Source organism: Pyrus communis, chromosome 9, assembly GCF_041283825.1.
Source record: "Pyrus communis isolate YQ-2024b chromosome 9, ASM4128382v1, whole genome shotgun sequence".
Lineage (NCBI taxonomy): Eukaryota > Viridiplantae > Streptophyta > Magnoliopsida > Rosales > Rosaceae > Pyrus > Pyrus communis.
The window spans coordinates 11,470,796-11,495,623 of record NC_142573.1 but is presented as its reverse complement, the minus strand read 5'-3'; the positions used below and the strand labels follow the sequence as shown (position 1 = coordinate 11,495,623).

General features: G+C 34.5%; 1 protein-coding gene across 1 annotated transcript; it reads left to right on the top strand.

The window, feature by feature from the left end:
* The first annotated feature begins 3,415 nt into the window (after positions 1 to 3,415).
* Positions 3,416 to 3,742, top strand: LOC148694259 (auxin-responsive protein SAUR71-like). Its single transcript, XM_088699976.1, has one exon. It carries the CDS (start codon positions 3,416 to 3,418, stop codon positions 3,740 to 3,742), a length of 327 nt encoding a protein of 108 aa, XP_088556102.1.
* Positions 3,743 to 24,828: the final 21,086 nt, after the last annotated feature.

The window sequence follows — 24,828 nt, the reverse complement described above, 5'->3', positions numbered from 1 at the left end:
AGGAATGAAAATGGAGATGGTTGCTCTGTATACTATTGAGGCAAAGAGGCGAGTGTAGGATTTATTTGCAGGCAAATGCTTGTGTTTATGTTTTTACATACAAGTGGGGCATTATTTTTGGATTTTGTTTGTTAAGCCCACGAGCCCACATGTCACAAGATTAATAATAAATGCTTTAAAATGCTACACATAACACTTGTATTTTATATGCGTTTTGGGGTTTTAGAGAGAGAAAAAACTCTCCTCTTTCTAGAAATCCCACCCCCTTGCTCTGCCTCCTACCGTCTTTGATTCTAACTACCTTTTTGAGAGTCGGTGGCACGTTTTCCCGACGTAAATCGTCATTTCATTGGTGTTTATCATCAATTTTCTAGTTCTCTCTTTCCTTTCTTATTTTCTTCCTCTCTTACAACCCTAATCTTAAGTTTGAGTACCCTCCCCTGCAAACGCATTTTCCCCTCTCATGCATTCCAATATCCATCTCCTCACCTAGCCATAAATTAGACCTTGAAGTGCTTGACCTGCTTGAGTCTCTAGATCTACACCTCAAGCCCCTTGCTATATCAATTTGTTGAAAAAATTGGGTGAATTGTGGTGCGATTCGCTTCGTAACAAGTGTGTTTTACATGCCCCCTTTGCCCTCCCCCCATTCATTTGTTTTTCCCTTTTCTTGGATCTCATTGCAAATGCCGCTATCAAAGGGTTGGATACTTTTTACCAAAAAAAAAAGGGTTGGATACTGGTGGTTCAATTTGTTTCGGCATTTCAAGATCTGACTTATGGTTTGGGTGTGTTTTTGGATACGGGTTTGCGTGGTGCTGCACTACTTTTGCGGGACACAACTTGGCGTTGTCTCCACTGGTGCAGCTACAAATGTTTGTTTCCGTTTGTTGTTGGCAATTAGATATTTTTTTTTTGTGTTTTGCTTTCTTGCTTGTTACTGGGCCCTTGCTTGAGTGAGCCTCTCATGATCTATTCAGTTGCTGATCTCTTTTGGCTTGGATTTTTTATGTTTGTGTAATTTTCTCTCTTTAATAAAAAATTTATTTTCTGATAAAAAAAAAATTATATTTTATAATATGTAAGAATCCTTTAGAACAATATGTTATTAAATAGGGTAAATATCAGTTTACTATCCTCAAGTTTTGTGGTTTTCAACATTTGGTACATGAAGTCTTTTTCGTCCTAGAGTCATACCTAAAGTGTTAATTTTGGGACAGTCTCATACATCCGTTAGTCTGGTTGTTAAATCGGCCTTAACTGATGACGTGGTGCATATGTGGATAATGACTGGGCGTCATTGTCAATATGGGGCCCACGTGAATATTAAAAAATTTAAAATTTAAAAATATAAAATATTAAAAAAAAAAAAAAAAAAATTTATGGGCGTTCGTTCACCCTTCTGACCTCCCTTTTCTTCCCTGCACCCCAACCTCCCCACACACGCACCCATTCCCCTCCTTCTCCCTCCCTTCTCTCCTATGCACTCACCCTTCCCACACACCCACCCACCTCGCACACCCACCGATTTCGATCCAGAAAAACAAGAGGGAGAAATAGAAATTCAAATTTCTAGGGTTTCTGATTTCCCAATCTCTCAGAAATGGAGAAGTACGATAAGCTCGAGAAGGTCGGCGAAGGTACGTACAACAAGGTCTACAAGGTGAAGGACAAAGCCACCGGCCAATTGGTAGCGCTGAAGAAGACACGCCTCGAGATGGACGAGGAGGGCGTGCCACCCACTGCCAGGGTGATGAAAACGAAGGACAAAACGACGTCGCCGTTCTTCGCCACACTATCGGAGAAATCGAAAGCTTGAAGAAGAGCCAGGATTTCGAGATCCTATCGAGTCGGCTGGCAATGGTGGTTTTCGCGACAACGATGTCAGTGGTGACCGGGAACTCGCTGTTTAGGAATGTGGAGGTGGAGTGCAAATGAGAGAAGGGAGGGAGAAGGAGGGGAATGGGTGGGTGTAGGAGGGGAATGGGTGGATGTGCGAGGAGGTTGGGTGCAGGGAAGAGAAGGGAGAGAGAAGGATGGAGGGGGTCGGGAGGAGTGAACGAATGCCCATAATTTTTTTTTTTCAATTTTTTATATTTTTAAAATTTTAATTTTTTATTTTTAATTATTCACGTGGACCCCATATTGGCACGTGGCGCCCAGTCATTGTTCACATGGACGCCATGTCATCAGTTAACGGCTGATTTAGCAGCCAGGCTAACGGATTTATGAGACTGTCCCAAAATTAACCCTTTAGATATGACTCTGGGACGAAAAAAACTTCATGTACCAAATGTTAAAAACCACGAAACTTGAGGGTAGTAAACCGATATTTACCCTATTAAATATTTGTTTGTATATTAAATATAGTAAATTTAACTAATTTATATAATATATAATAAATTTGTTTATGTAAATCTACCTATGTTTCTGCCGCTCAACTAGCATCTAACGTCCTTTAGAACTTTGATTACAACCCTATTCTTATCACCTCATCCCTCAAGTAGCTAGCTAGGATATTTAATACTTTTTTTTTTCTTTGAAAAATCCAATATTTAATACTTAAGAACTTAAGATTTGTCCCGAACTCCCAAAAAAGAAAGGAAAGGAAGAAGAAGGTTTGTCCTAAACAAATTTTCATTCAGTACAAATATGGTTCTTTCTTGTGCTTGGTGAATATGTGAACAAATTAAAGGAAACAGACTCAATTGTCTTATATGCACCCTTACAGTTTTGTATTAGTTATCTGCATGATTAACCTCAGATTTCGAAATATATGGACCGACGGTCGGCAAGGTTGAATTATATGCTCGTCCCATTGATTTATTCGCAGGTTTGCACGTAGACGGCGAAGACATAAAATATTATAATGTAGTTGATTCAAGATTAATATGTGTCAACTAGAGAGTAAAATAGTAGGCACAGAAATAAAATTAGGAAAATGACTTTTACACAATTATTTTTGTTATATGTGTGATTTTGTATACACTAGCTGTTAAATTGAATAAATGTGAATAAATAAATAAATAAAATAAAGAGATGTATACGAAAGGATAAAAAAAGAGTGTAAACATTATTTTCTTAAATTTTCAAAGCTATTTTCAATTGTATAGTCACGGCATGTTGCCTCCACTTAAGACAATATGTACATCAAGATTTACCAATTTATTTGATATTGACCAGATGCATGTCACAAATCACAAATCATCAAGTTAATGACCAATAAAAAAATATCATTGATCAACGTCTAATTCATCGGAATGCAAGAAAGGACGCAAAGTACGCACGGCCTTAAATTTGTACTAGTGGAGTGTACCTATATATTTTAAAATTAATTGAAGCACTAATCACTACTAAAAGAAACTGAAGTAGTGACCCAGAACTCCAGATGAAGAGAGTACTTTGCTATTTGCTAATGGGGGTGAGGAGCAGCAAGGTTTTGAGCCAATTGATCGGAGCTCCAAGAGTACAAAGATTAAAAAGACTAAAAAGCCATAATTCAGTGACGCCAAAAGGTTATGTTCCTGTTTGTGTTGGAGTATATGGTGATACGAAGCGTTTCATGGTTCATATGACGTTGCTTCATCATGCGGACTTCTCTGAGCTGCTGCATAGGTCAGCTGAAGAATATGGTTTTCCTAATGATGGAGTTTTGAGGATTCCATACGAGGCCAAGGATTTTGAAGAGTACTGGATGATCAAACGGTCCAAACCCAAAATTTACAAGATTGAACCAGTTTAATTAGTTAGCATGAGTTTTTCAGTACACTATTTGATGTATTTTAAAAATGCTTTTATATATCAGTTACATATTTTCATTGTTCATTCATGTTAGCTGGGGATTAACATGCTGGTGTCAAATTGAGCTGTTCTCTTCTGAGTTCTGGCTTGTGAAATGAAAATTATGTTCATTCTTTTTATTTGTGTAAGGATTAATTACTTGAACTTGTATTTTTTACGTGTTCATAAACTTATTAATCAAGCGGTTGGAGGCCGGCTTATTTTTCTAGCTAATAATTTTCATGAGCTGGGATGTTCTGCATCTTGATAGATGGCCTGCAGGTCTGCTCAATACTCTGCAGGTTCTGCACAAAAACCATGCAGACTCTGCATATTTAATCTACAGTCTTCAAGGAGTGGAGAGCAAACTGTGCTTGTTCTTTGAGCCATTAGTTTAGGGATAGTGATATTTACATCCCCATTTTTACCTCTCACACTCCTACTAATTTTTTGTTGTGGATCTTTTTCAATTCATTTGATTTGACAGCTACAAATTGAGAGGGTACGTGAGAAATAAAAAGAAGTGTGCGAATAACACTACCCTTACTTTAGTGAGTAAAAACCAATTGCCTATTTTATTTTAAAATGAAAAAGATATAATTCAGAGCCCAAAATGATCATCACCAACTCAAAATTCACAAATATATAACAAAAGGATAATAATCAGATTTTGATAATGTATGATAAAGTTATATGCGGTAGCTCAGCAATTCGCATTACAGAAAAATTCTTGCATATTACGAGCGCATGCTACATTTCTCTCTTACAACTGTTCACGTGGTTAGCGTGTGAAGAATGGTCGTTAGCAAGAATTTACGAAATATTATCACGTTTCGATTTATATGTCAATGTATAAAAATATAGCCAACCCAAATTGATGGTCAAGCTTCACACAATATTTACCAATTAGTGGGCATGGTAGTAGGAATGAGGACAAACGGAGAACTTGAGCGTTACTCTAGAACTACATGTATATGGCAGTTGGAATTGGATCTTTTAATATTTGTTATAATTTTAGGGTTGTGCTATCCACACACCATTTTTTACTTCTCACGCATCCTCTTAATTTTAGACTGTCGGATCGAATGAATCGAACAAAAACAAAAGAATAGAAATTAATAAAAGGGTGTGTGAGAAGTAAAATGAGGTGTGTGGATATCGGTATGCTATCCACATACCTTTTTTTACTTCTCACACACTCTCTTAATTTCCGATCATCATATCAAATAAATTGAATAAAATCAAATGACATAAATTAATAAAAAATTTATGAAAAATAAAAAATATGTATGGATATCACATTCCTAATTTCATGACAGCAGAAAGAAACACATGAAAAATCAAGCTCGAAAATGCAGAAGAAACAGTTGGCATCTACGTGAGCAAAATTTTATGTTCTCCAACCTCGTCCGCACAAGCATTTGATGTCGCATCCTAACCTTGTCGCAACTTGTACCGGTTGTTGCCAGTCATGGACCCGGCTTTTGTTTTGCCCGGAATGCCGTGGGCCAGAAAACCATTTCTTCTAATATACCCATCTTTAATTTTAATTTATTTGACTAATTTCTCTGAATAAAAGGGCTGATTAGCCCTTCATTTTTGTTCTTATATTCCAACTTGTTCTTGATGAACACGTACTATCCCATAGGTTGCTTCAACTCTCAATAAATGTTTTGAAAAAAATAAAATAAAGTAAGTTATCTTTCTTGATTTAAACAAAATTTGTGCTCAATTTTCTACCAATTTGCAAATCGATCATGGTATCGGTACGTGGCATTGGCAAAACGTTTGTTGGTATCCCGACATACATTGGCTACCAGGGCTTGGAGCCATTGATGAGTCAAACTTTTATTTGATGATTTTTAGAAAATTAGGTTCACATTCTTCTTTTTGTTCCATTGATTAAAATCATATTCATTTTGAATTTTTAATCAAGGTCCTTGGGTATTAATAACATCATGAATAATAAAATATTTTTATTTTTAAATATATTCCTTTAGTGTTAAAAATGTTACAATTAGTATATTTATATTTATGGCTAAATTTTTTTATCATATATTTTTATTTTTAGTTTCTACCTATTTTTAATTTGCAAATATTTTTTAATTTGTACCAATTTTCATTTCATTTTTAATTTGTACCCATATATTAGTTTCTTTTTGTGCCCATATATTTTAAAGTTTTATTTGTGTTTGTACCCATGTGTATACCGTCATGTGACATTGTATATTTAATCAATGATAGAAAAATTACATATGTTATATTTATGTTTTATGCCTGAACTTTGTATCATATATTTATATTTTTAGTTTGTACCCATTTTTAATTTGCAACATTTTTTTTTTAATTTGTAGTATTTTCTTTTTAGTTTTATTTTGTACCCATGTATTAATTTCTTTTAGCGCCTATATTTTTAAAAATTCATTTGTACTCATAATTTTTAATCTTTTATCTGTACCCTAATTTATTTATAATGTACCCATTCTTTTTTATTAATGTACCACTTTGTTATATGTGAAATATACCAATTTTTTTGTAAAATGTACACTTTTTTTAACACTATGGATACATTCTTTTGCCATTTATTATTTCTTATTTTTACATATGATGTGAAAATTATCTTGGCACACAAATTAAACCCTATTTGTGACAATTGTAGTATATATGCAAGTAGGGATCGTTCTAACCGGGGATTAACTAGGGATGCTAATCAACTCAAATAAGACTCTTAAACACTAAACTAAACTTAAAAACACTTAACTAGACCTATATGACTCAAAACAAATTAAAAAGACTCAAAACAGCACAAAACAATCAGATAGACTCAAACTAGACTCTAAAGGATGATTTGGATGAAATTTAACTAACTTAGACTCAAAACACTAATTTGGACAAATTCAAACACTTTTCTAACTAATCTAACACACTTAATAAAAGGGGGAATTGATTTGGATGAAATTAATTAAATTGGACAGATTGTAAACTAAACAGATTAGGCACTAAATTAGGTGAATTGAATGGGAAAAAGGCTAGTTAGAGGGTCATTCTCCACACATGCACATATGTAACACAAATTGATTTCCAGATTTTATCCCTTAAACCATGAATGACAATGCCCCAAATTAGTTGTGAAAAGCACAAATTAACTTTCAGATTTTCCTAGTTTCATTGAATTGGATGGAATACGTATCGACAATCAAATTATTCTTATCAAATTCCCTACATGAACTGCATAATAGAGATAAAATCAAAGATCATTAAGCTTTTTGAAAACTCTAAGCATTGACTAGACATTCGTAACTATGAATTGCATGATACTCTTGCCTAGAATTTACTTAATACAATCATGACTAGTGATTTTTACTACTTGTGAATATAAGTTCATAACGATTAGGTGAAATTCCCTTATATCCTAGCATCAAATTCATGTATGAAAACTAAGTATGCATCCTTAATCAACACACAAGAACAAGTTCTCAATAAATCAATTAAGTAAATCACATTCACAATTCAAGAAACAAAATCTGGAGGAAATCAATTCATATAAAACATATGTCCATGGCTTTGAATTCACCTCTAACTAAGAAAAACTTAGTCACACATGTTCATAATAATTGAAAAGCAAATTAAAATAAACATGGAAACGAAACGAGGGAAGAAAGAACTCTCAAAGTCTTGAATGGTTGCAGATTCCTTGCGGCACAAGAGTATCCTTCTCCTATGGAGGCCACGGAACTCCTTCTTCGGCACAAAGTTGTATTTCTAAATGGATGGTGTGTGGAGTGAATGAATGAATGAATTGAATGATGAATGGCTGCCTAGGGTGTGTAAGGGGGTGCGGCAAATTAAGGTCCCTATATATAGTGCTCGGCCAAAACCCTAGCAGTCAGAAATTAGGGTTAAACCTAGCAGAAATAAGTGATTAGGGCCCCTAGGTTGCGGCCAAGGTTTGGAAATTAAGTCCTAGCCCAATTAATTTCAGATATGGACTTATACAATCCAAATCCAAGAGGAAAAGGGTCAAATTAAATTAGAATCCAATCAGAAAAAGGTTTAGGAAATTCGTCCAAAATTGGGCCTTCTAGAAACTAAGTGTTTTGTGGCTGATTTTGGGTGTTCTAGAAGAAATGAAAGGGGGAATGGTGCGGCACCCTTTTAGGGTTAGATAAGGCTTCTAGAAATTAGGTTTTTAGGTCCACTTGCAGCTAGGATTAAGGTGGAACAAGATTAGGTTAGGATAAGATAGGATAAGGTTTGGATAAGATAAGGTTGTTAGGATAAGTTTCCATATTTCTTGCTCTTTCCTTATCTTCTTTGTCTTGAACTTTCCTTTTCTGATTTGTAGCATGTTCCTAGCCTCTTTTGACTCTAAATTCGTCCATCCACCTTGCTCCATATACAAGCTATCCATAATAAGCCCAAAACTGCTCTAAAAGGCTCAAAATTGTCTTTTCTTGCCAACTTTGTCATTAGGATCTACAAACAAACGAAAATAGCTTAAAACACTATAATAAGTAGTAATTAGCTCACTAAATGCAAGGAAATAATATAACTAAGTAGCATAAATATGCTCCTATCAACATAGTTTTTATCCATTTATTCAATCAAAATGTTTGAATTTTTTTATTGTAACCGTTTCTAATAGTATTATAATGAAGGATTTTAAATTTATAGGATTATAAATCTCATAAAATATCAAACAATTAATGTCAAAACTATAAAAATATAAATATTAATAGTAATATAATGAGGTGTACAAAGTCAAGGGACCTTGATCAAACTTTGAATACTATTAAGGTTTTAATCAAAGAATGTTAAGGATTAGGGACCGCATCCAAAGTATCCCTAATTAGAATATATTTAAAGGAGATGTTAAAATGTTCACATAAGTTATAATGGTAAAAAAAAAGCCACACTAATGTTCTTCAACTGAAATGTCAGATCCTATGTGACGATGACATAGATTGGCAGTAAGAGGGTTGCTGTTAAATTTGACAGCAGCTTCAAAATTAATTATTAATACTTTCTATTAGTTTTTTTTATTGATTTAATCATTATTGCAATTAGTGTTGTTGTTGTTGACCCATTCTCTTTTGTTCAATTGAGGTAAGTGAACGGTCCTCTTTTGTTGAAAAAAAAGAAGTGAACAGTCCAGATTTAATAATTATTAAATGCCCTTTATTAAATTATTAATTATATTATAATATAATAAAATAATAATTTAATTTGACATATCGGGTGGAAATAAAACTTTAAAAAATGTCAAAATGCTACATTGACTGTCAAAGTTAAATTTTATATTCAAAATTTGACATCTCTTTTGGAGATGCTCTTATATGCCAAATTTGAAGTTCAAGTTTCCAATTAATTTCTCCTCCCTCCATCCTTTTAAAGATGCAGCTACTTAAGAGGGAAAAGGATTCGGAGAGGATCCATTTCCAATTAAGAGAGAGGGGAAAGAGGAAAGTTTTGGTAACCTTCATTGTTCCTATTATACAATTTTTAGAGGTTGAAAAGACCCTAGCTAAATAGAATTCTAGAAGTATAGTCAGCATCCAACAATTTGGAGTCACCAAACTTGAAAGAAGTATTAGAATGCTTTTGGAGAGTCATCAAGTTTTAGAAATGGTGTTTGTGAGTTGTGAGTTTTGGGTGTATTTGGTGTATTGTAACACGAAAATTTGGTGTTCCTTTCTATTCTTTTTGAGCTTTTGGATTTCGAGTCTAGGCTAGGAAATTTAGTGTAGATAAACTCCATAATGTTAATTGGTATTGTTTGGGTTAATATTTGAACATTGGACTTAGATGAAGAAAAGCCCAAGAATACCTAATTAAAGGAGATTTGCCCGAAGCCCAGCACTAAGCCCAGAAGCAAATTGAAGCCTTCTAATAAAAAATGCAAGCCACATGCTTGCCATTGAAGTGACAACTGATGGAGACTAACCTACTACCAGCCAAAGAACACTTTTTAGTGGCATTACAAGTAAAAAATTGATGACTCACTACCCTCCAAGTGCTTTCGGGCAAGAACAAAGTTACAGCAATCGGGCTAATTTGCCTATAAAAGGAAGAAGAGGCCCTAGAGACAAGGATACTCAACTAATCAAACAAACAAACATACAAACTCTGCTCTCAAGCCAGATTTGCATTCAAAAGCTGTAATCAGCCCAAATCCCAGTTCTTTTAGCAATAGATTCCTTAGAAAAGCTATCTTTTGTCTAGTTTATTAGCTCTGTTACTCATCCAGTAGTATTGATCTCCTTTGTAGTTTATGTACAACTCATTTTCAGTCATTTACTTTCCTCTGTCATTTACAGCAACCTTGTCATTTAGTTGTACTTACATTTCTCCATATAAGTAAAGTCCTTATCTTTAAGGCAAAGAAAGAATTTTGATTTGAGCCACTCCCACTCAATGGCACAATCTCTTGGTCAGAAGTTGAACTCAGGCGCAACCTCAATCATTCAAAACCCATCTACTAGCGGCATCTAGTAGTGGCATGCTCGCACCCTCCAATTTCATGTTTGAGTAAATTCCCGGCTTGCTTGCGAGGCCCATGGTGAATTTAGGGAGCAAACAGGTGTCATATAAACCGTTTCTTTAGGAAAGCTCGACGACATGAGGGCAATATAACCTGCGTTACAAATTAGAGTTTTGGTCAAGTTTGTGATATGCTTAAAGTATGTCAACATGTATCAAGTCGAAAAAATTGATTGGAAGAACGTGGCAAGTGAGGGTAAGGGGATATCCTAGTGACATCTTAATTTAAGTTTAATAGCACTACTACAAAAAACACTTTGCCCGACGAAATAAGATTTGTTGCGCAAAGTATGATTTTGTCGCTCAAAACCTTGCGAGACAAAATTTTTGTCAAGCATGATTGGTCGTGCAAAGCTCGTTATGATAGGGTTTGCGCGATGAAAATAAATATTTGTCCCGCAAAGTGCCTTTGCGAGACGAAATATTTCGTCACACAAATTTTTTGGTTTTTTATTATTTATGTCACATCCCGATCCGGACCCCCACCACATCCCAGGCTCGACTCCATCGTAACACGATATTGTTCGCTTTGGGCCCCCGACCACGGCCTCACGGTTTTATTTCTCGGAACTCACACGAGAACCTCCCAGTGGATCACCCATCCTAGGATTGCTCTCGCGCGAACTCGCTTAACTTCGGAGTTCCGATGGAACCCGAAGACAGTGAGCTCCCAAAAGGCCTCGTGCTAGGTAGAGATGAGAATATACATATAAGGCTTACATGATCCACTCCCCTAGGCGATATGGGATGTCACAATCCACCTCCCTTAAGGGCTCGATGTCCTCATCGGCACACTCGGCCAGGGATTGGCTCTGATACCAAATTGTCATATCCTAGCCCGGGAGCCCACCACATCCGGGCTTGACTCCACCGTGGCACAATATTGTCTGCTTTGGGCCTCGACCATGCCCTCACGGTTTTGTTTCTAGGAACTCACACGAGAACCTCCCAGTGGGTCACCCATCCTGGAATTGCTCTCGCGCGAATTTGCTTAACTTCGGAGTTCCGATAGAACCCGAAGCCAGTGAGCTCCCAAAAGGCCTCGTTCTAGGTAGAGATGTGAATATACATATAAAGCTTACATGATCCACTCCCCTGGGCGATATAGGATGTCACAATTTATTTATTTAATTAAATTAATTTAATATTTTGAGCAACGAAATTAATTGTATGCGAGATGAAATATTTGGTAGCGCAAGATTTTTCAAATTTTCAAAATTTTAATTTAATTTAATTGTACCTTTATTTTTTTTAATTACTTTAATTTAAGTTGACATATTCAAAATAAAATTACATATGAAAAGTAGTGATCAAATTATCCATAATATATATTATATTAAAAATGTACACATAAATTAACAAAGTACAATAAGAAAATCCTAATACAAGTCTAATGTGGTGGTAGTGGCGGGGGACATGGTCTTGTAGCGTTCTAATCCTCAACTTTCGTCGTCAAAGTCTCAACGATTCCCTACGAACAAAACAAACATGCATGGTCAAATAACCAAAAAAACAACATAAATTAATACCAAAAAATTGACATAATCTCCCCTAAAATTGGCATACCCTAAATCCTACCCCAAACTGCACCCCACACCAAACCCAATTAATTAACTCCAAAAACACATAGTAATGAAAAAAAAAATTAAAATTTGGGGAGAAAATACCTTTTGGCAAGATTGAGAGTGAGTGAGAATGAGAGAGAGGAGTGAGTGTGAGAGAGTTAGAGGAGATAGTGATAGAGAGATGAGAAAGTGAGTGAGAGTGAGATAGAGAAGAGAGATTAAGTGAGAGGAGTGAATGTGAGAGAGGAGAGGTGAGAGAATTGAGAAAGACATTGAGAAAATTGTGGAGGAAGTTATTTTGGTTTTAAAAACTGTATCACTTTGTGCGACGAAGGATACGAGTTTGCAAGACGAAATATTGGTTGCGCAAAGTCTTAAAAAAAATTTTAAAATAAAACTTCTTGCGTCCCATTTTTGGCATCTGCCCAAATTTTTAGGATTTTGGGCGACGAAGTGTTGGTTGCTCATTCGTTGCGCAACACATCCCATTTTTGGCGCCCACCCAAATTTAAGGATTTTGAGTGACAAAATATATGTTCATTGCGAAAAATTATTTTTTTAAATTTTTTGTAAATAATAAAAAAGAAAATGATTTTATTTTATAATTTAAAATATAAATAAATTAAAATAAATAGGGGTTAGGCAACCAAATGTTGATTCATTGGGCAAAAAAATAATAATTTAGTTTAACAATATAAAATATAAAATTAAATAAAAACAAGTAAATAGGGTTTAGGTGACGAAATATTGATATTCGTCGTTTTTAAAAAATAATAAAAACTTATGAAAATAACTATATTTTAAAATTTATAATATAAAATTAAATAAAAAAAGAAAATAAATGGGTTTAGGCGATGCAATATTTGAATTTCGTCGTGCAAAGGTTTTTAAAAAATAATTTTTTATTTTTGTAAAGACTTTGCGTGACAAAGTTTAAAATTTCGTCGCGCAAAGTAACTTTGAGCGATGATGTTTGTTTCATCGCGCAAAGTAACTATGCACGACGATGTGTGTTTCGTCGCGCAAGGGGTTTTTTTTACTACTAAGGTGCTTTCAGGACTGTTAAATCTAGAGTGCGTGCGGAATACATGGTCTCGACTCTCTTGAGCTCCCTTCCTGAGAAGTAACTTTGTTTGGTGATGATCCTGCTACATGGCAAGGAGGGTGTAGAACTGGGTGAAGTCGATTTGATGCTTCCCTCTACTGGAAAATGACAAAAGATTTGGATGGTAATGAAAATGCACCTCAAAGCTTGATTGGTGAAGAATAATAGAGATTTCGGTTATCGGTCTAATTAGGGTGACAAGAACAACCCTTAAAATTATAGATTGGTCCCTCAATCCGTCGTGCTATCAAAGTATTGTTGTTTCTTTTTTTAATGAGCCATTCAATATGCCTTTTTGCTCATATATATATATATATATATATATATATATATATATATGTATGTATGTATATGTATATATATATATACATATGAGATAGGATCAAGGGATAAATATTTTTACACTTCTTTGTAACCATTAAATTTTGTAACATCCAAGGGTTCTTATCTATTCATTTAATGACATGGATGCTTATGTGGATTTTAACTAATAGTAAAAAAAAAAAAAAAATTGAAAAAACATAAAATCTGGAATGACACACCGCGACCCAAAATGTCCACCTGGATTCTGAATCAAGTTGTGCTGGCCGACACCCGGAGGGTGACGAAGCCATGATGTGGAAAATGTGAATAAATTTAAACCTAAAAGTGCCTAAATACAAGAGTGCGCATGTGAGTGGGAATGAACCCTTTTCGAAAATGTAATAACCCCACACCGTAAAACAAGTATAGTTTCCAAAATATACATACTACGTATAGTAAGAAAATAGTTACCGTAGTCTGCAATATCTCAAGAATTCAATACGGCACAATATTTCGTAAGTAAGTACATGACGTCCATAATCACATAATCTCGCATAAGCAAACATATCATATCGAGTGCTCATCGACACATGCTAATACACAAGTTCATGCAAAGATATTCTGATATGAACAAGACTGGGTGTAATAATAATTTACGCTCTAGTACTACAATCACGTGAAGATTGGCGCCTTGCGCAGCACATACAAGTCCTAATTGCCGATAGCAATCTAGGACAAGACTGGCACCTACAATGGATCCAAAGTGGGCGTACGGTGCGATGTGCACATACACGTGAAAGATTGGCCCTGGCCTGGGCAAGTATTAACACCGGTGCAGCAAATGATGAGCAGATAACATAAATGTAGTCATGCCATAGTGATTCGATAATTCACATTGACATAATACTAATAAATAAAATATTAATCATGTCTGAAATTAAAATCTTATAAAAGTACACATACCTATATATCCCCTAGGATTTATGATAATTTCGTAATTTTCCGTTATTTTGCTAATTCTTATAAGCATTAGTCTAATTTAGGCATACGTATGAATTGTTTTTTTCAAATGTATAAATGGAAACTAAATATTATATAATATTTAGGGAATTGTTATTGGCACTCCAAAAATCTCATTTTGCACTCCAAACTTTCTATAATTAGACAGAAAAATACACTTGTGAGGAGTGTAGAATGAGATTTTTGGAGTGCTAATAACGTTTCCCAATATTTAAAAGCAAAGATCCATTCACAGATCATGTCATCGGGTTGAACCCGCCTCGCTAGCTTCGAAGATCTTTGTGATGTGTTTCTATAAACATGTAAATTTCATTGCATACAAATGATGAATCACAAAGCTCCACGTGGCATATGACTCATCACAAATGGACATGTCATCAATGATATGTGGCATAAAACTCGGCAAAAGGGGGAAGAAATCCTTTAAAATCGGAAAGGGGTCCAAAATCTCTCAAAACCGGAAAGAAAGCCAAAGCATCTTCGCAAAACAAGCAAAAATTGAAGGTTGCTTACAAAATAGGCAACAAGGCCTATAAATTTCAGCTAATGTGAGAAAGGTGGCTGAAATTAAGACACAAAACATGCCTAAATTCTCCCATGGATGAATCAAGACATAAATCAAGGCCAAATCCATCCAAAGGCATGGCTTTGGAAGTCTATAAATATAAGGACCCAAGACACACAAAGGGGTCGGAAATTCTACCTTCAGAAGAACCTTTGACAAATCTTTGAAGACTAATACGCTGCCAAAGCTCTCTTCAAAGAACGTACAATAAAGCCAAAGTTTTCTTTCGACCAAAGCTGAGGTATTCCCTTGAAGAATCAACAAGCACTTGTGCCGATTCCTTCAAGACTTTGTTGCAAGCTAAAAACTTGTAACGACGTCCGATTCAAGATCAAGTCGTCAAGACCCTTGAATCAACGAAATCTCACATTTACACCATCTTTGCTGTAACTCTGAGGTGAAGACCATCCAAGCATTGTTTCAAGCTCAAAACTTGAAGCAATCGTTCAATCGTTCGTCCCAGATCAAGTCATCGCGATCCTTGGATCAACAACCTATGTGTCGATGCAAATTTCTGCCTTATTCAGTTTTGACGAAAATGCACCTGCAAAACAATCAACACCTCTAATTAGAGACCTAAGCCTCACGCGCCCACGAGGTAGGGGGGGTTAGGTCAACGAATCTCTGATGCCTAAGTTAGTTTCTCTGAGAGAGTAAAGTGTTTAGGGCTTTTTTAGGGTTGCCAAAGCTCTGAAAATTTGGTAGAATATGGGGTATTTATAGGGATATGGCTGGCCATATAGTGTTTAATGGAGAGATATTCTCTAAATATTCCCAAGATATTTAATAGGAGATAATATCTTGAGATAATGGGGGTAATTATCCCTAATTGATTTAAATTAGGATTACTTACTTGATTGGAGTTAATCTTCAATTAGGAATGTATTAAAGATAAGGTTTTGGGTAATTAATCCTTATCTTTAATTCCTTGCCAAATGCAGGTGAGCTGTGGCCAGTCGTATTCAGCTGCTGAGATCTCCACACGACTACAATATTAGCTTTAGTTGGCGGATGATGGTGGCGGATATTAGAAAAATCCTGTCGGATAAATTATATCCGACACTTCATTTAATTAGTGGCGGGTATAAGAAAAATCATGCCGGTTATATCCGACATAAATTCCTGGCGGATATCAAAAAAATCTTGTCGGTTATAACATACATTATTTTTGAATTTTTTTTTATAATATTTTTGACAGATTCTGGCAGTTTTTAAGTTAATGGTGACGGTTATAACCGACAGAAATTGATTATTTTATTATTTTACTTTCTGGTGGTTATTATTTTAGTATTCTGGTGGTTATAACCGACAAAAATGTAAATTTTATTATTTTAAAATGTTATATTGATTAAAAATAAATAAATAAACATATATTTTTAAATATTTTTTTTTTCGCTCATGACCCTAAAGTCTAATGAACCCAATTCCCACGAGTCATAAATTTTATAAGAGAATAATAACAACAAACTACAATCTGAAGCTCTATCATTTTTGTAATAAAGATTATGCTTTCTCACAGGCAAGCAACAAGATACAAAGAAATTCCAACAATTTTTTTCAATGCGTCACAAAGCACATTGTTTGGCACATAAACACACATGAATATCTAGTGTACTCTATCATGTCTGATTTTATTATTTTAAAATGTTATAATGATTAAAAATAAATAAATAAACACATGTTTTAAATTTTTTTTTTTCACTCATGGCCCTGTCAGATATAATCGACACTAACAAAGCAAAATTTTGGACGGCCGCCAAAATAATCTCTTAATTTTTTTTTTTGCAATTTTTTACACATGCTATCTCGAAGTATATACAAACATATTTGACGGTTGGATCGTTGAAACTAGTTTCGTAGAATGCATATCCTATCAAATTGATAGATTTAACAAACACTTAAGAGTTAATGTTATACTTCCATTAAGTATAAAATAAGATTTATCCACTAGTGTAAATATTTTAAATTGAAGATCGAATTCATTCATTGCATTCTTATAGGATCGAGGAGTGTAGCTACAAAAAATCATCAAAATCGGTGCTAAAATAACCGTTAAATTGTGATTTTTCGTTTATAACCATCGAAAACTTTTGTTCCGTTAACTAATCTTTGAATGTTTGGTTTTTACAATTTTTTACATATGCGATCTTGGAGTGTGTACAAACAAGTTTGAAGGTTGATTGTTGAAAAACGTTCTGTAGAATGCGTATCATATCAAAAATTTATATTAAACCAACACTTAGAGTTAATATACTTCCATTAAGTATAAAATAAGATTTTATGGTATCCACTAGTGTAAATATTTTAAATTGAAGATCGAATTCGTTCATTACATTTTTCGTTTATAACCGTTGAAAACTTTTGTTTTGTTACCTAATCTCTGAACGTTTGTTTTTTGTGATTTTTTACATATGTGATCTTGGAGTGTGTACAAACAAGTTTGACGGTTAGATCATTGAAAAAAGTTTCGTAGAATGTGTACCGCATCAAAGCGGTAGATTAAATAAACACTTAAGAGTTAATGTTATACTTCCATTAAGTATAAAATAAGATTTTGTGGTATCCACTAGTGTAAATATTTTAAATTGAAGATCAAATTTATTCATTGCATTCTTATAGGGTCGATGAGTGTAGCTGTAAAAAATCATTAAAATCGGAGCTAAAATAACCGTTAAATTGTGATTTTTCGTTTATAACCGTTGAAATTTTTTGTTTCGTTATGTAATATCTGAATGTTTGTTTTTTACGATTTTTTACGTATGCAATCTCGGAGTGTGTACAAATAAGTTTGATGGTTGGATCGTTGAAAAAAGTTTTGTAGAATGCGTTTCGCGTCAAAACGGTAGATTAACAAAAACTTAGAGTTAATATTATACTTCCATTAAGTATAAAATAAGATTTTGTGGTATCCACTAGTGTAAATATTTTAAATTGAAGATCAAATTCATTCATTGCATTCTTATAGGGTTGAGAAGTGTAGCTGTAAAAAAATCATCAAAACCGGAGCTAAAATAACCGTTAAATTGTGATTTTTCGTTTATAACTATCGAAAACTTTTGTTCTGTTACATAATCTCTGAATGTTTGTTTTTTACGATTTTTTATGTATGCAATCTCGGAGTGTGTACAAATAAGTTTGACGGTTGGATCGTTGAAAAAAGTTTCATAGAATGCATATCGTGTCAAAACGGTAGATTAAACAAACACTTAGAGTTAATATTATACTTCCATTAAGTATAAAATAAGATTTTGTGGTATCCACTAGTGTAAATATTTTAAATTGAAGATCGAATTCGTTCATTGCATTCTTATAGGGTCGAGGAGTGTAGCTGTAAAAAAATCATCAAAACCAGAGCTAAAATAACCATTAAATTGTGATTTTTCTTTTATAACCGTTGAAAACTTTTGTTCCGTTACTTAATCTCTGAATGTTTCTCTTTTTTTACGTATGCGATCTTGTAGTATCTACAAACAAGTTTGACGGTTAGATCATTGAAACTAGTTTCGTAGAATGTATATCTCCGTTAAATTTGCCTAAATTTTGAAGTGTGTAAAGTAATTTGTGCTAAATTTTTATTTATGTTTTTCAAGTATTGATTAGACAATATTTAGTTTGTGTGATGACATTTTCATTGTACAATTATCTTTTTGTTTCTTTATTGCATATTTTACATGGATTATTATCTATTAAACCAAACAATTATTTATTTTCGACAAAAAAAAAACAATTATTTATTTAATTTTTAAAAATGTATTCTATTTAAATACATATTATTTATTTGTTTATTAAACCAAACAATTATTATTTTATTTTTTAAAATCGTAACAAAATTTTGGAGGGAATTTTTCCGCCATTTTGTTTTTCTGTCAGTTAAATGAAAATTTTCTGTCGGTTTATATTTTAAAAAATGTTTTTGTCGGTTTTAACCGACAATAATGAAAGTTTTATGGGGTGGGGTTATACCCATATCTAGCCCCTACTCATCTCTTTCATTTTTCTGAAACCCAACTCTAAATCTCGACACTCTCTATCTCTCTAAGCTCCGAGAAGGAACCCCCACCATTCCACTCAATTCTGACCAAATCAACCTTAAAAAATCTGAACCTCGAACCCTTGGGACATGGGGAATCAACCTACAGCGTTGCATGCATCATCGGTGCATCACCATGTGCTCTGCCATTAACGCTGAGAGCTTTAGCTTTCTCGAACTCCATCTCAGGTATGAATTATTTTCCCCTCTTGGTTGTGTGGGTTCTAATCCATATGTGATGAGTATTATGTCGAAAATCTCTGGGGTTTAATCTCTGTTTTGAATCTATGCATGCATGTCATCACAAAAATGAATTCTGGCGAATGTTGTTAAGTTCGAAGCTAGGTGGTGACTGTCTTCTTGGGATTTAGCTCGATTTAGACTTTTAATGTATTGTTGGGCTAATGTAAGCTTGAATTCGTGGGTTTAACCGACAGTCTTTGGAGTTGGAGGCTTTTGATGTATTGTGGTGACTCTTGCTTCATTTCTTCTGATATTTTCTCTCTTTCTCTCGCTCTCTTCAAAATCCCACAACAGTCTTTGGAGTTGGAGGCTTTTGCTTTGTTGGGTTTTTTTACCAATAACTCAAAGGGCCGAAAGGTATTCCCTTTTCATATCTTCTCTCCCAATTTCTTTAGGGTTAATTTCGATTTTCTTATGCTATTTGCAGTGGTGCTTTTTAGGGTTTAACTATTTGATTTCACAACAATGGCAGAGCATGGTGGAGAACTTGCAGCTAGCACACCAGGAGCTCTCCATTATCATAGATCTCATCAACACTGTAAGTATTTCGATTTTCATTCGATTTCAGGGAGATATTCAATTGAATGAGCAATGCTTGCTGTGATTGAGTGATTCTAATGGAATGTCAATGTGTGCAGGTAGAAACAAACGATGATGTGATTGAGTGATTCTAATAGAATGTGAATGTCTGATCTTACTATGAATATGGAAAATGCAGTGAATGGAGGGGATATGGAAAATGCAGAAAGTGGTTGTTTATATATATTTTTAATTATTAATATATTTTCTGTCGGTTTTATCCAACAAGAATGCTTTTATTTATTTTTATTAATAAATTCTTTGTCAATTATATCCAACAGAACTTCTGTCGGTTTTAGACGACAAAAATGCTCTTATTTATTCATTATTAATATATTATCTGCCGGTATATCCGACACAATTTCTGTCGATTTTAGAGTATTTTCTGTCGAAAAATTCATTTCCTTACGTTGGTAATTTTGTCGCTTATTATATCCGCCACTGCATCCATTTTATGTCGGATTTTGTTTAAAATTTGATAGTAATATACATTTTTTGTCGGTTTTTTGGCTGCCAGTTATACATAATTTTGTAGTAGTGCCAGGGATGTGAGCTTCGCGTGGGAGCATCTGAGATGCCTACCCATTTATTGAGGGCAATCTTGTCTTTCTTGAATAAAAGTCCATGTGTCGCCTCTAGAATTTTTGGGATTATTTTAGGCTCCACAAATGCCCCTACACCTACTGTGTAGGAAAATGATTGTAGGTGTAGGAATCCCAAGTTGCTTAGGCTTGTGAAGTTGTTTCCCAATTTGAACTTGATCTTTGGTTTGAAGATAGACTTCTTCTAGGAAAAGAAAATAATTACCCTTAATACTTATTTAATTCTGCCTTAAGCAGAGGATTAAATAAGTTTGGAGAGCAATCTTTATTCCAACAAGGAAGAGAAGCTAGAGGAAATTTTTATTCCCCCTCCCCTAGCGTTCTTCTTTTCTTGCCCTTGCAAAGAGTTGTCTCTCATTGTAGTTCTTCTTCTTCATGTTGCACCAAGGTAAGAAAAAAATTGAATTTTCTTTTTCTTGAATTTTTTGGAAGTCTTGGGACTTGAAAAAATTAGCTTGACAAGGGCCGTGGGTGTAAGTGACACACGACAAGGAGCCACGGGGCTGCTTGGTGGCGTGGCACTGGTTAGATGGAGCACGGGGGTGCTCGGCTGGGTGAGTTGTAGGGCTTTAGCCCTTCTTAAGTGAGCTCAGCACAAGCCAAGCTTAGTGGAGCAAACTTGGGTCTGCTGTAGCAGGCGAGATGGAGTGAGAGAGGTTGGGCCGAGAGGCCCCGCTGGGTTGTAGCGGAGAGGGAGAGAGGCGCGGGACACTCGGCCCCCTCTATGTTGAATTGGGCCGTAGGCCTTGGGGCCTGTTTAGAGCGCCTGGCGAGTGAAGAAAAGGAAAGGGAGGAAGGACGGGCCTTCATTTTCGCTGGGCCGCGTGGGTAAGGACCTGGGGCCATTGGGCCGTGTGGTTCTCTTTACACTCACACACACACATATTATTATTGTTATTATTATTATTATTATTATTATTATTATTTTGAATTCTCTTCTCGCGAGCTGCCCTCTGAATATTTTTCTTCGTGCTTTTTGTAGAGACTTTGAGATGTCTTCCTTCGATCGCAAAAGTGACAAATATCCTCCACCTTTGTATTGTCAAGATGGTTCTTTTGACAAGGTGGGCTACTTCAAGGCTACACATTTCAAGATTAATTATGAAAAGAAATATACACACATCATCAGGTGGATGACACAAGAAACCCACAAATTGGTAACATGTTTAAAGAAATGTCATGGATCCTCATTCAGATAATGTGGTATGTATGGGTATATTTGTTGCACTGTTTAGAAGTAGTGAGCTCATTCAACAATTACTTGTAAAATTTGAAAATATCTCAAGCACGGGAACCAGTTAAATTTTGATTTTCGGCTTAGAAGTGTAATTGTTCTAAAACAAGAACATTGAACTAAACCTTACAATTTTGTGTGTTTTTTCTCTCAAAGTTCTACAAGTAAACTGTTTATTAAGGTTAAGCTGCCTGTAGCATATATAATGTTGGCCGATATCCAGTTGATCATTTTAGCACTGTTAAAACCTTAAATGGCGACAAACGAACAAGGACACTATTTTGCGGGTTTTCCAAGATTGTAGCAGATGACCACATATTTCAATTCTGCTAGTTTCAAATGGAGAGGTTTGTCTCCACTGATGTAGCAAAGTTACATGTTGAAAAGGCAATGTTAAGATTTTCTATTTGAACTGTTTGCAACCAATTTATGTGCTTATGTATAAACTAGTTAGCCCCGTTATTGGTAGCTATGCTAGCGATATTTGTAGCTTTCACATATCTACCGGTTACAAAGATCAATCCGTATCTTGAATTTCTGATATGAGTATGTGTTCATGATCATTTTCTAATGAATTAGAGTGATGTGTTTACCGCATTTGTGTACAAAATCGCTGACTACTTGGTCAACGAAGAATTATTTTTCAAAGAACTATCGTCATTTGATGAATGAAGAAACAAAATTGTGTGTTATAATCACATCATATTTACAAAATAGTTAGATGAAGAACTATATAATAAATTTGTACATAATGGTAATGTCTTGAAGATCATTATCTCTTGTGTTTCGGAAGAATTATTCTAATTTATGATTATAGTGGCGAATTTCTAAGTTAAGCGTAAATGTAAACAACAATTAACGGTTAAAGCTTGTCATCACGAACGTTTATATATTTTTTACACTTCTACATTAATTAAAAAACTATTAAAGACTTTACTTAAATAACAACCATAAGATAAATGAGAGTAAATCTGTACCGTTGGATTCTATTTCACTTATATTATTAGAACTTTTTTGGATGAAAAAACCCCTTCTCTATTCCAATATTTTCCAATTTTACCATTTGATCAAAACAAAAGCCCTAATCCCTTTGGAATATTTAATATTTTGTAATGTTCTAATGTGTTTTTTTATTATACTCTTATTTTGGGTATGTGAATATATACTCAAAAGAAAAATGCGTTTTTATGTTTTGGATGTGACAATATAGTATGTATATACTTATTTAGTATTATGTTTTTCATTTGATTATTTATTGGTTTAAAATATATTCCTTAATAGGTAACATGTTGGATCATATTACCTGCTAATATTATCGAGTCAATTTCGAGTCGGGTCATTTTACCCTTTTATTTTAACAGATGTTACACAACACGACCTGTTAAGATATCGGGTATGACACGAAAACGACACGAACACGGAAAAAACGACACGAATGCCAGGTTTACTTGGCACTTCTCCTCAGTCTCACAACCTATGCTATAAAGACTAGATGGCGGCAACAGGCAACGTGACTCCCTACAATGAATCAGCTGGTCGTGCCTGATAAATGGATAACCAATGGATTTTGCACTCGCTGTTTCGATACTAACCGAGCACATCAAGATAGCAACGATGCAAAGTGTAAACGTCTAGGACATAGCCATTTCTTCAGAACAAATTTTCAATGTTTCAACTTGGTCTCTATAGAGACTAGTCGGATAATGAGGAATGTGGGAGATTTGATGGGATTTGGAGGACGTGATGATGTCATGGATTTGAGAAATTCCCTATTTAATGTGATGGCATTTGGGAATTTTAGGCAATATTTGTTGTAATTTTGTTTATTCATTGTTGGTTTAATGTCTTTGTGACATCTTGTTTTATAACTCAAAATTTCTATATATGGTTTTCAACAACACGATAGCTTTGTATTGAAGGGTGAAGCTAGAAATTTGTTTCGCCATTGAATCGGGGTCTTCGTTTTGCAAAAAATATACAGTTGTCGAAATGCTTTTTATTCCTTAAATTTAAGAAATTAAAAACAAAAATGAACAAATGGGCAACCAAAGTGAAATAAAGGGATAGCAAGAAGATATTAAAGAAACAACGTTTCCATGTCACCACATTAATTACCAACTTTCCATATCTTTGCAGCTGCAAACTTAAGGTCATAGTACACCAGAACATATCTTATGAAGTTTATCTTCTACCACAGAATTTCATTCCTTCGTAGCTTGATCATACAAAATATTTAAGCTAGTATTAGGGAAGCACAATTAAGGGTTAGGAAAATCCATTATCTTCAATGCTTCCTCCGTTGCCACTATCCTTCCATTTTTGAAAAGAACACACATCATCAGGTGGATGAAACAAGAAACCGCAAATTGGTACCATGTTTTAAGAAATGTCATGGATCCTCATTCAAACAATGTGGTATGTATGGGTTTATTTGTTGCACTGTTTAGAAGTAGTGAGCTTAATCAATAGTTACTTGTAAAATTTGAAAATCTCAAGCGCGGGAACCAGTTAAATTAATTTTGACGTTCAGCTTAGAAGTGTAATTGTTCTAAAACAAGAACATTGAACTAAACCTTACAAGTTTGTGTGTTTTTTCCCTCAAAGTTCTACTAGTGTCATAGAGTTGTTTGGATAAGCATCAAAATTGGTTAAGGTTAAAGCAGCCTGTAACATATATATATATTGTTAGCTGAAATCTAGGTAATCATTTCAGCATTGTTAAAACCTTAAATGGCGACAAATTAACGAGGACACAAATTTTCTATTTTGAACTGTTTGTAACCTATTTCCGTGCTTATGTATAAACCAGTTAGCCTGTTATTGTAATAGACAAGTCTGATGGTTGCTATGTTAGCGTATATTTGTAGCTTTCACATATCAACCGGTTACAAAAATCAATCTGTCCCTTGAATTTTTGAGAAGTCTATGTGTTCATGATCATTTTTTACCAATTAGAGTGATGTGTTTACCGCATTTGTTTACAAAATGGCAGCCCACTTGGTCAACGAAGAATTAGTCTTCAAAGAACTATCGTCATTTGATGAATGAAGAAATAAGATTGTGCGTTATAATCACATCATATTTACAAAACAGTTAGATGAATAACTATATAGTAAATATGAACATAATGGTAATGTCTTGAAGATCATTATCTCTTGTGTTTCGGAAGACTTATTCTAATTTAAGACCAGGTACGCACCTGTTCTCCCCTTCACAATCATTGTATATGAGTTTGATGATGAAGCATGCATTATCACCCCTT

Bases quoted from the DNA above. Each gene is read 5' to 3' on its own strand.
- LOC148694259 (XM_088699976.1), top strand. From the start codon at position 3,416: ATGGGGGTGAGGAGCAGCAAGGTTTTGAGCCAATTGATCGGAGCTCCA.